The following is a 12845-nucleotide window of genomic DNA, read 5'->3' as shown; positions in this document are numbered from 1 at the left end:
TCAAAAAAACACACTTTTACAATTTTATACCATAAAAGCACGAGTTAGCTGCATGGTGCAATTTTTGTAGGCATTATTTTCACAGATCTTCCACCTAATGACAATATTTTTGACCAATATTTTTTGTACATTTCTATCAAATTACCTTCCGTATCAAATTACCTTCCCTTCCCCTACGTTTAGTGACCTGTCATAGGCCCACTTTCGTTTCAGCCGTAAACTATATGTTGGTTGCGATTAGAATGGTATTATGAATTTTTTTCAAAACCCCACCCCTATGAAAAATTACTGCGTACGCCGCTGGTTGGTGCCAAAATTAACGTACATAGAAGGATCAATGAGACAGTTTCATAGAAGGATCAATGAGGCAGCTTCATTTCTTCAAATTTTTGCCCGGATGTGCGATGTTTTGCCAACAGGGAGACGGCTGTCTCCTGGCTCGTGCGGCTATGCCTTGTCCACACTTAATATGATTATAATCGAGATTAGAAACAACGTTATGACAAAAACATGCAACAATGCGTCCACATGCACGACGCGTATTAGTGATTGTGACGTGACAATGTTGCAAACCTTTGCAAGTTCCATGTATGATGTGGAAACCAGGAGGGCAACTTCTCCGCTGAACAACATCGACTGCAAACCTGACATTCCGCCGCGTTCGGGAGCGTTGTCCCAGGCGGAAGCGATAAGATTGTGTCGGGGTCTGGCGTAGGTCAATAGCTGGTCTGCGTTGTGGCAAGCGCTCAAGTCCGACGCAAGACTTCCTGTCGGCCAAGTATAGGAGACCAGGAGGACAGATGCAATCGAACGAACCGATGGTGTTGACGCACTTGTACGGGCAAGGACTTCGCGCGTAGTCGACACATTCATTTATGTCTTCACGAACGACGACCAATGAGATGTTGACACGTCATCATGCACGTGGGTTAGTGAAAACAAAAACAAGAAAACATGGTTAGTTACGTCATCATGCACTAGACTCAGGCAAATCCACGCAAGACATCCACATCGAAAAACACAAACTTGTCTTAGTTACTAAGATATATCCATAGCAACACCAAGTTCATAACCGAGCCTTACCGACACAGGGAGGGTTCTGATTGGTGGCCTTAAAACCAGGGGGGCATGCACAATTGTAACCCCCTTCCGTGTTGCGGCAAATCATTCCTGGACCACATTCGTGTCTGTCCGTCGTGCATTCATTGATGTCTGGGATGAAATATAAAGTTAGTCATGGCAACCCTGGAGTGACGTCAAGATTACCGGGTAAGTTTGCATGAACCACTCACCTACACAGACACCGTATCTTGTCTTCTCCATCCCAGTTGGACAGTCATCAATGCATCTGTATCCACCATCTGTATTCTCACATCTCTGGTCGTCCCGACACGCTCGTCGATAACACTCGTTGATATCTACGCACAACACACAGCATTTGTTCCTGTCACTAAAACACGACATTTCATTAACTATGTCACTGTTGATGCAAAAAAATCGAAACGGTGGCAACACTTCCATCTACACAGTTGAACTCACCAACACACTTTCCACGACGTGCTCTTCTGTATCCATGCCTGCATTCGCATCTGTAGGAACCAATCGTATTGTGGCACACGTGGTTACACACGCGTTCGCCCGGTGACTCACACTCGTTAATGTCTGCGTCACAATGAACATTATGATCTCTGCACGATCAAACCAAAGAACAGCGTGTGTTGCTAACACAGCGGCAGCACTCTTGGGCCAGCATCGCAAAATGACTCGACACAAACATTGATCTATCAAGTAGAAAAGACAACAAAGAGCCAGCAAGTCAGTCGCCACCTCCAAAAAGTGACAAAAAGAAAAATAACAACACATAAAAACAAAATGAATTAGTGACAATAGAATCGTAAGTGGAGAAAACATATTCTAATACACAGTGTCAATAGCACTACTGCCCATTAACCTTGCACTGACATATCACTAACAACAGCTAATCCCCCTCAAACTTTTACCTTCACATGTTCTTCCATTGTTGGATCTTTTGAACCCGGGACCACACGTGATCACACACCTGTATCCACCCAACGTGTTGAGACACTCGAGAGTTGGTGGACACTTGAACAGGTCAGTGACGCATTCGTCGATATCTGCAAGACAACGTCATCAGAACAACGCGTCGTCACCGGATGACGTATTCCCATAGAGATATGTGTGAACGTCTTCGATCGAGAAACACTTTTGCATCACTTTCTACGGCATGGGAAATCAATAGTGTGACGTCACTTATACACAAGAATTACTCTATTGTGTCGTCATCTCACCTTCGCACTGTCTTCCATCAGGTCCGATGGCGTATCCATCCGGACATCCACAGATGAAAGATCCCATGACGTTGATGCAGCTGTGGGAGCATGGCTGCTGGGTGTCGCACTCGTTCTCATCTGTAGAGGAAAACCTTTCAGTTACAAATCTTGTTTGGATGAGCAGTTGGGCCAGATCGGCGATCGATGGACCTGGTTCAAGTCCCTGTGCAGTCACTTCTTTAACGTGGAAAGCAATTATCCTGCGTCACTTCTTTAACGTGGAAAGTAATTATCCTACGTTGAGAAGTTGAAAAACGATGAACGTTGATGCCAATCACAATTGCTGTGCCGCAGATGACACGTCACTATCCTCCAATGAATCACCCTCTTGACCTGAATCAATCGATTGTGAATGAAAGTGACGTAACAAAGTGCGACTTCGGTAACCACTCAAATGTTTGGTGATTGTTACCCAGACAATACATTCCGCTTCTGTCGAGAAGGAATCCATCAGGACATCGATCACTCGGATCTCCCTTTCCAATCTTTACGTCCACCTGAAAGGTCAGCTCCTCCACAACCGGATCGTATGTGACAAGTATGTCGCTAGCCGAGAGCTGTTCTACCAGGAAGGGCATCTGCATCAGTGATTGAAGAAGTGTACTTGATGCTAGAGAGTCAATTTAAAAATTCCTCAACGAACAATGAGAGAAGCTACGAGATGCCGCAAGATTTTTCCAAGCTCTTACTTTGTAAAAGTTTTGAGAAGCAGCCAAGTTGAAAGATTTATAAAAAGATCATTTGAACGACAATGAACGTGACGACCATAGAGCCAATGGCGAACTTGATCTACTGTACAAACGACCTACCCTTCCCCTGGAGGAATTGTAAGTGATGGAATGATTCCATGTGTATGGCATGATGTAACCACCAATAGAGATGAGGCGATCCGAGTAAGCAAACAATCTTCCTGCTCCCGTCTGGACGTAATCTTCCGTGTAATCCTAGGACAAGAAGAAGAGCTGAAACTCTCGTAAAACACAAAACGTTGCACTTGGTATACCAGCTCGGCGGCTTAGTAAATAAAGCGTCCTCTACTGTGTCAGTACATGCGAGTTTGATACCCCATCCGATTTTATCAACAACTTCATAAAAGTGACAACAAATTTCACTCATGCTTTGCGCTCATTATTGAGGGAATGGACTGTTTGGGTAATACATACTCGGTTGAGCCTCTAGAGCTGCTCTGAAAAGGAGAAATTTTCCATGTTACAGACTATAGTTTTGCGCTTATGAATATTGTTTCAACGTAAAAAAACTAACTTTGATTTCAACAACAGTGTCCGGTTCCGTTTCGGGGACATCCCCTTCCATCACCACTTCCATTCTCAACTTTCCTTCTGCGTCAAGTCCTTTTGCTTTATGCGTCATTTTGACGATGTCGCCGCTCGCGAATTCAACCTGGGGATACACGCTTCATTCACGTAGGAATTATAGGACCAATAACTTAGAATAAAGTAATGAAGAACGCATTTAAAACTAGTGACAATAACACGTGGGATTTGAAAAGCGTCACGGGTGTGAAAAGCACAGAAAAGAATAATTTGTTTAAAAGCATAAAAGTTTGTATCGCAATTACACAAAAGTTATACAAATATTAATATTGGCTCCTTTGGGCAGCAATGGCGGGGTACAGAGTCAAAGGTCGCGAAGCACTCACCATGACCGAGCGGTCAAATAGTCCCTCCGTGAGTGTGTAGCCATTGTAGGCCCCCTCGATCTCACGCGCCATCGTCCAGTAAATGGGGCTCAACAGCGACACCTGTGTCTTGAGATATGGACCTGTCAATCAAATAGTGGTGATTGGAATATAATTGGTCGGCCTTTGAAGTTAAGTAAGCGCTCATCGCTAAACCGCGATAAAGACAATGATCAGAAGATGATTGCGATGAAAATGTACGATGCTGCTTTGATAAAATAGTTACTCCAGTGTTCACATCTTAAGTTATGAAATAAAAACATACAACTTTGGTAGAGAGTTTGCTTTGTTGAATCATAGAGAAATAAAACATAGTAACTTTAGCGGGTTTAGCATACTTTATTACACACAAAAATATAACATAATTAAAATAAACTCAAACGTTTTCGACACGTACGTGTGCCCTCATCAGGAATTAAATATGCAATACATAAAGTGAAAAATCGTAAGATAAGTTTGACTTTGCACTATAACTGTAACGACACTCTGGACTGAAAGCACAAACTGAACAAATGATACGAGAATGATTGCGAGTAAATTATGCGGTGAGAAACAGATCACGTGAGGTGTAGACTACAGGCATTGGACAAAACAATTAGAACACACACAAAAGGAACGATGAGCCACAGGCGAATAACTGCCGGTTGAGAGATGGATTGTTACGTTTGATTCGGCTTCCATGCTCTTAGTCTGCAAATCAGACCTGCCTCGAGAGATGATTTTAAATTGGTCGATCGAAATATTGTCAGTGCAAGTTTCACAAGAGGCGATGTGCTCTTTAATTGCACTTTTAGTTGTTAAGTTTGGGTTTAAGTGCTCCCCGGCCCTTGTCAACAAATGTCTGGTTGACATACCAATGTATGTCTGGTTTGCGTCACGCAAACAACTAAATTTATACACAACATTCAAAGAAAGAGCAAAGGAGGTAGGCGACTTCAGTTGACTACCTCCTTTTACATTTTTACTTTTACACCTCACGTGATCTGTTTCCCACCGCATAATTTACTCGCAATCATTCTCGTATCATTTGTTCAGTTTGTGCTTTCAGTCCGGAGTGTCGTTACAGTTATAGTGCAAAGTCAAACTTATCTTACGATTTTTCACTTTATGTATTGCAACTTAAATTCCTGATGAGGACACACGTACGTATGAGGATATTTATCTACTGATATTTATCCACTGATGAGGATACACACACGTATCGAAAACGTTTGAGTTTATTTCAATTATGTTTTATTTCTCTGTGGTTCAAAAAAGCATAAAAGTAAAGAAACAAAATTTATTAATTGTCGAATACTGATCCAACCTTGAATCAAGGAAAACAAATTCGGTACTACAAGCAGGAAAAGCAAACGTGATACTAACGCCGACGCAACTATGACCGAACGTGACGTCATTATCAAGCTTTGCCTGTACCAGAAGAGATGATGCGGTGGGAGATGTTGCAGAGCAGGAAGAGTGACAGGTTGGCGGGAAATAAGATCTAATTAAACTCAATGACAAACTTCTTGACTTAAACGCCTCGGTCGATTGTTGATTTCATCGTCTCCAGTTGCCACCATCCATTCTCTATGATGTCACAATGCCCTACTGATGTTGCTTACCTACAGAAGGCGGGATGTTGGAGATCTTCGCGACGATTCGCGTCTTATCATCGCCGATGTCGGTTCCATTAGCGGAGACGTCTGATCCTCCGAAGGGAATATCGTTGATGCTCCCGAAGATGATTCCCTCCCCTTGTCGCGGTCCACCTGTCAATCAACTCTATTAGAAATCTACTTGGTCAAATCTTCAATGAGGTCCAATGTTTTCCGGTTTTGGTCCGAACCTCCGTTCTCAACACTTTAGTACTTAGTACTTAGGAATGTACTTGGAACGCAAAAGATAAAGTATTCCATCGCTTGAAGTTGTTCAACTGGAATCGACGACGATCGCAGGCACCCACCTCGACAGAATCGCGTTCTACATCGATCACTTTGTGTGGCATCTCCTGCACACCAGCGCCCACTGCTGGAAGGGCGCGGATTGTTACACAGCCGAGTCCTGGTTCGATCCCCGAACCCGCACGTGCGACTACACTCGCTCCACTCCCCCCATGTGGACCAACCACCGTCCACTGCAGAAACACGGTTCTCATCATTGTGACGCAACAATGGCCACTCGCCGTACAACAATTAATCACTTTGAACAATTTAGTGAAAACCTTTTTTTCTATGAAATCACCACACTACTCATATAAAGATCGTACAGGGATGTTAGTTTCCGTTGAAGCAACGCCAATAAAAAGGAAATTCTTACTTCCACATCACAAAGCTTCAACAATTGCTACCAACCTGGGCACGACTGCAGTCCACACGCGCGCAATTCCGAGTCGGTGCCGTAGCAGAAGCGGCCTCCAAACCGCGGAGGGGGGCTGGTACAAGATCGATAGCGGTTCGCCTGCCCACCCCCGCATGAACGGGAGCAAGAACTCCAAACTCCCCAGCCTGCCCAGTTCCCATTCACTGAAACACAAAACATCGAGGCAGTGTAGCAAATGATTACGGATACATTCCTTGCTCTCTTCTTGTTGAATTTATTGTGCGGGATTCCAAACAGATCTGCAACCAAGGAGGGAAAGTGCTACGTAAGCGACGTCATCTATCCACACAGGTGCAACAAGCGTTGATTGGATAATCATCTCATTCATGTTCATTACTTGGATTTAAGAAATTAACTCTAAAATAAACAACATTTACCCATTTATTGACGTTGATGCAACCTTCTTTTCACCTACTCACCCGAACAAGCTTCAGTGTGACAATTCTCTGTTTGTGCATTCGACCCAGAACAGGGGCGACCACCGGAGGTCGGGGGAGGGTCAGAGCATTGCCTTGTCCTGCTTTTCGAACCTCCTCCGCACGAAACAGAGCAAACATCCCACAATCCCCATGGTGACCAGTTCCCATTCTCTGTGATGTAACAGACCAGTATTAGCATTGTTAACGGATTTATGTGGTGGGTCGCGCTTGCCGCGATCACTGCTTCAGGAATTTAAATGAAGAAAAAACAAACAAAGAACGCGAGGAACGCGGTTTCAATTGTTCCACCTACCTGGACATGGGTCAGCGTTGCAAAGACGCGAGTTCGTTTCTGCACCAAAGCATCTTGCCCCTCCCCCAGATGGTGGGGGGTTGTTACAGTGACGTAATCGATTCTGGATAGCATGTCCGCATGAGGCGCTACATGGAAGCCAAGGCCCCCAGTTTGACCATGCCCCATTCACTGCGTGAAAACATTGTGATAAAATAATCAAGTAAATAGTCTTGACAACATCATTTTATTCAACTTTTTCTTATATTGTTGTTTCGTATGACACTGTAAGTCCTTTTTCTAATGAACATTCAAGACCAATGAATAACACTGAAGATGAACACAAGTTTAGTTTTCGAAGCTCACCATGAGTTTAGTGTCTACATTTTAGGCTCTTTATTTTTTGATTAGATTAACTATGCGTTCCAACCATTTTGCTTCAATGTTTGATAAAATACACAAGCGAGTTATTTTACTGTAATGACAATTCATACAAATTGTTTCAAATCTTCCTTCAGTTGAGCAACGTTTGAATCTTTACAAACCTGCGCATCTCAACCCGACGCACACCAACTGCTCCGTGTCCTTCCCACTGCATGGGACCCCTCCATGTTGTGGTCGTGGATTGCTACATTCACGTGATCTTGACCTTACTCCTTGACCGCACGTCACCGAGCATCTCTCCCAGAACGTCCACAAGCTCCAGCCACCATCAACTACAAAGAAGAAGAACAAATGAATCGATGGAAGACATTTCGATGCAACACAATACATCATTCCGTGGTGACGTCACGTTACCTGGGCAAGTTCCTTGCTGACATTCTTGTTCATCACGTGACGCGGCCCTGCATCCCCGCCCACCGTTGGCTGGAGTGGGGTTGGTACAAAACCTTTGCCGGTGTCTTACCCCTGCCCCACACGTGGTAGAGCACGCCCCATATTCTCCCCATTCTGAATAACCACCATGCACCTGGTTGAAGAAACAATGAAATGAGCAAGTACTGACGCAATGATGGCTGCGGTATGACGCAACAAAGACTATTGTGAGTTTTTAGGTTTCCCAATCAGTGACGCAAGGCAAACAATCCACTTACCCTGATAGTGACCAGCGCGGGAGATACGTCGCTCCCTTTGTAGTTGGTCGCGATGCACTCGTACTCTCCAGTATCCCCCAGACGACTGGCGACGATACGCAGGGAGTTGTTACTGAGGATCGAGGTTCGGTCACCGAATGATAATGGAAGGGATTCCTTTCTCCATTCTGCAGAATGTTCGATATTAGACGGATTCAAAACAATGAACGCATGCGGAAAGAACAGAAACAAACAAAGACCAATGAATGACAAATATGTTGAATTGTCAAGTGGCACTGCTAAGTTTCAACATGAATTCCCAAGTGAACTTCGTTCATATCCTGTAAGTAAATGAAGCAATAAATGAAATAATCTACAGCTGGAATGTATAACTTATGGAAGTGGTCAGTATCAGCATTGGTGGCTGTCGAAGTGACTTACCAATAACAGGAGTTGGTTGCCCTCTAGCTGCGCAGTTCAGCAATATCGCGTCGCCTGCGTCGATTATTTTATCCGAGGGAGAGAGAGTAATCTCTGGCGCCATCTCGAGGGTGAGCTTTAATGTGCGTTCCACCTATGGACAGAAACAGTCACGTGACGGCGGTATAATCTCGCTTTGCATTGATGATGCTCTGATGAAAAGTTGATGTAGACGACTCACACTTCCTGCGTCATTGAACGCGGTGCATCTGTAGTTTCCACTATCGGTTAGTTCTGTGTTGTATATCATCAGTGATCCATTTGCAAACTGTCGTATCCTGTTCAGGCCTGCAATGGGCTGAACAAAACGTGGCGTGGTTACAATGATAGAAGAATCATTTTGGGACACAGAAAAATGAAAGCAAATTTTAACCACGGCATTTATCAACTTTTGATTTGGAATTATATAACTCGGGAAGCCAGCTTATGACGTCAACCTAGAGAGATTTCATTTACTTTCGTCATCATTTCAAATCAAATTGTAACGTCACAATGCATCATCTTTTAACCTGTCCATCTTTGGTCCAAGTGATGGTTGGACGAGGGTCCGCCTCTACGTGACAATCCAGCATAGAGTTTCCTCCGAGATTATCCACTTGATTCGGGTTCAACTCATCCAGAAAGTGAGGAGGAGATCTCACTGTAAGGAATCCAGCTGCCAGCCTCTTCCCAGCAGGGTTTGTTGCCTCACACATATAGGATCCAGTGTCCTGAGGTCGCACATGATCTATCACGAACCTATGTGAACATAGAAAGTCATGATGATGAAACTTCATTCTGGATTGCTCACGCTATGACGAGCCACTGGCAGATGATGACGTCAACAATGGAAACAATCACTAGCCGGTAGAGCGTAGTAATACAAAAAACTTCTGCTATAACAAGGGATTGTTACGTCATTGTTAGGGTACCTGCTCTCCCCAGAAGAATCAGTGGGTCTTCCTGGGACTGGTTGGTCTTTGAAAACCCAGCTGATGGTGGGGGTTGGTGTTCCGGATGCGGCGCACACGAGCTCGAGCTGATCACCGGAGCTGAGTTCAACATCCCTGGGACCCTTAGTGATGATGGGAGGGATGCGGACTGTGACCTGTGAAAATTTAAAAGAAAATTTGAATATTTGCCCGAAATCTATTTTCTTTGCGTTGTGGCAGGAAACTCACTTTGTAATATATTGGAAATGTGCCTGTAAACTTTTAATCTTTGGAGAACTTGCCTTTTAAGTTTGTACCTCGTGTTTCACGTTTTGCCTTACGCGTTTTCGATGACCTCTTGATTGGCCGCTGTTAAATACGCTTTCCTGACAGCGTTGCGATCTTTTTCATTTCATTTTCCAACTCGAGTTCAACTAGTTGTCAAAGTCAATCGTCAGTGCCGCAGCTATGTGGGCGTGTACATTGCCAATTTATGTTTGAGATTCAAATAAAGTTATCTGTTCGTCTTTTGAGAGTTCGTCCGAAATAGTCAGACGTAAAGGCTAGCGCGAAACATTACATGGTGTCAGAAGTGGATTCGAAGTTGTCGAAGTCCACGGACATTACATGGTGTCAGATGGATTCGACGCACGCAGCAAAGACAGCAATGAACTTCCAACAAGGAAATGTTGCGAAGAATTTTAAAAAGTGGAGGAGGATGGTCGAGTTAAAGTTCGAATTTGCGAATTTTTGTGATAGTTGGAAAACTAATCACCGAACGTTTAGCAGTCCATTACACCCGAAGTTACATGTCGAGAAATGCAGCAACTTGCAGCTGATGAAAATGCTGCCGCTGATGAAAAGTTGTTGCTGATGGAAACGATGCGCTGCTGATGAAAAGTTAAAGGAAAGTTGATTTACTTTTGTGCTGTTTGTTTTGAAAGCTTTTAATTTGCTACTTTTGTTTTGTAATATAGTATAATGTATTGTTTTGATTGCAGAAAACAATGTAATCCCCTTATCTTGGTGAAATCATAGTTTCAAAGACAAATTCATTCTTAGTTACATTCCACTGTAAAAGCAGAATCAACTGCAGAAATGCTTTGTTCGAGTTAAATGAAATGCTAACAACGAGACAACGTGCTATAAGTTGTTCTTGCTGTTCACCCAAGCTTTTTGAAAAGTAAATTGTGTAGTAGATGTGATTTCATTATTTCATGTGTATTTGGCAGTGTACCACTCTTCATAAGTTCATTTTAATCTGTTTGTTTATTGTGAAATAGTTTTCTTTCTTCAGACAAAGGGAGATGTAATATATTGGAAATGTGCCTGTAAACTTTTAATCTTTGGAGAACTTGCCTTTTAAGTTTGTACCTCGTGTTTCACGTTTTGCCTTACGCGTTTTCCATGACCTCTTGATTGGCCGCTGTTAAATACGCTTTCCTGACAGCGTTGCGATCTTTTTCATTTCATTCTCCAACTCGAGTTCAACTAGTTGTCAAAGTCAATCGTCAGTGCCGCAGCTATGTGGGCGTGTACATTGCCAATTTATGTTTGAGATTCAAATAAAGTTATCTGTTCGTCTTTTGAGAGTTCGTCCGAAATAGTCAGACGTAGCCTAAAGGCTAGCGCGAAACATTACATGGTGTCCGAAGTTGGATTCGAACTTGTCGAAGTCCACGGACATTACACACTTGATGACGAGATGACCAAGATGTCGATTTGATAATAATCTGCCTCTAGGCAGAAATACTGTCTAGTTTTCCTTTGTAGGTTTGGACAGGACTTTCTTTCATTCATGCCATGTTGAACCGTTTACACAACAAAATGGTTTCATGCACTAAATCTATCGCATGTCGTCCAGGTCAAAAAATAGAGCGTCTGGATGTTTGTCGATTGAGGATAAAAATTCTATACCAACCATCATCATCATCATCATCGGCCATGCCTGAGTAAGGCGTCGGCTACCGTGAGTCTCCACAACGATCGATTGTCCATACTTCTAATTAGGTTTTCAAAATTTTGGTTTGTCCATGTTGAAAGATTTTTGAAGATTTCCAAACGTGGACGTCCCCGGTGCCTCTGACCAGGAAATCGCCCCATCATTGCCGAGTGTTCAATTCCGCGTTTGCGGTAGACATGCCCGATAAATGTCATTTGCCTTTTTTTGATAGTTGTGATGAGGACGCCAGGGGTGCACCCAGAGCGTCTCCACACTTCTTCGTTAGTGATTTTATCCGTCCAGTTTATTCCCATCATTCTACGAATGAACCAAATTTCAGCACTGTTGATCTTCTTCTCTATCTTCGGGCATACAGTCCAGGATTCACAGCCATATAACAGAACTGACCAAATGTACACATGTAAAATTCTTATTCTAGTGTTTAGAGAGATTGAATTAGATTTCAGTATTTTGTCCATTTTGATGAAAGCTTGTTTGGATTGTGCAATTCTTGATTGCGAACCAGAAATACCAACCAGAAAGACTGAAAAAAGCAGAAAAGTTTCACTAAAGATTTTTTGAAGTAGGCTACGGGATGCTGAACTACCTGATCAAAAAGGTTACATAAAAACAGTTGCCAGATGTTCAGCAAAATCCTATTTGATTAGCTCAGAAGTAAAGCAATGCTTATTTGTTAGCCTAATCCACTCCAAAAAAAATTGCAAAAGCAAAGCAAGTAGACATCATCGTCATTCAGCCAGTTGCGTCATTGCTGGCAGACGACAGATTCCACACTATTTTGTCTTTGGCTGTTCTTATCCAGGTGATATCAACCTTTTCTTCAATGTTATCTCCCATCTTTTGTTGGTCTCCCATTTGTTCTCTTTGTACTTTTTGCTGTCCAAGTATTCAAGTATTTTCCGTCATTCTTGCCACATTTCCTATCCATTGCCTACATTTTCGCCATTTCATTAAAATCTTGATATATGTTTCAGATCATTTCAAATTTTGTCTATAATTTTTTTCTTATCATGTTCCGCTAGGCTGCTGCAATTTCTGGTTTGTTGCTTTTTGTGGAAAGATCAAAGAAAAACGAGCTCGTGGAAAACAATGTCCCACTTTCCTCTACAAGCTCAAGGATCATCTTCACAGTACCAGGGCTATAACAAGCATGGCACACAAAGAAGAAGTTTTCTGAGTTACCAGCGACCACGTTTCTGCTCCATATGATAATGTTCCAACCTTAATCGAAATGTTTTCACTCTTTAAAAATGTGACGAATCTTCTTCAACCTGAAGTTATCCTGTGGGTCACCTC

General features: G+C 43.0%; 1 protein-coding gene across 1 annotated transcript in view; it reads right to left on the bottom strand.

Moving 5' to 3' along the window:
• The window catches only part of LOC145765712 (hemicentin-1-like), a 69711-nt gene that overhangs the window by 10424 nt on the left and 46442 nt on the right, over positions 1-12845 (bottom strand). The window contains exons 82-103 of the mRNA XM_082577536.1: positions 9587-9762; positions 9185-9413; positions 8857-8973; positions 8637-8769; positions 8217-8383; positions 7921-8092; positions 7668-7838; positions 7144-7314; positions 6831-7001; positions 6384-6554; positions 5996-6166; positions 5655-5801; positions 4012-4133; positions 3615-3752; positions 3161-3295; positions 2764-2929; positions 2310-2429; positions 2001-2135; positions 1540-1662; positions 1293-1418; positions 1084-1212; positions 574-879 (exon numbers count right to left, since the gene is read on the bottom strand). Coding sequence (XP_082433662.1) covers positions 574-879; positions 1084-1212; positions 1293-1418; positions 1540-1662; positions 2001-2135; positions 2310-2429; positions 2764-2929; positions 3161-3295; positions 3615-3752; positions 4012-4133; positions 5655-5801; positions 5996-6166; positions 6384-6554; positions 6831-7001; positions 7144-7314; positions 7668-7838; positions 7921-8092; positions 8217-8383; positions 8637-8769; positions 8857-8973; positions 9185-9413; positions 9587-9762 — 3496 coding nt within the window. The remainder of the gene's footprint in view (positions 1-573; positions 880-1083; positions 1213-1292; positions 1419-1539; positions 1663-2000; positions 2136-2309; positions 2430-2763; positions 2930-3160; positions 3296-3614; positions 3753-4011; positions 4134-5654; positions 5802-5995; positions 6167-6383; positions 6555-6830; positions 7002-7143; positions 7315-7667; positions 7839-7920; positions 8093-8216; positions 8384-8636; positions 8770-8856; positions 8974-9184; positions 9414-9586; positions 9763-12845) is intronic.

Source organism: Aplidium turbinatum, chromosome 2, assembly GCF_918807975.1.
Source record: "Aplidium turbinatum chromosome 2, kaAplTurb1.1, whole genome shotgun sequence".
Taxonomy (NCBI): Eukaryota; Metazoa; Chordata; class Ascidiacea; order Aplousobranchia; family Polyclinidae; genus Aplidium; species Aplidium turbinatum.
Note: the sequence above shows the minus strand (reverse complement) of the source record. Positions and strands in the feature narration are given on the sequence as shown.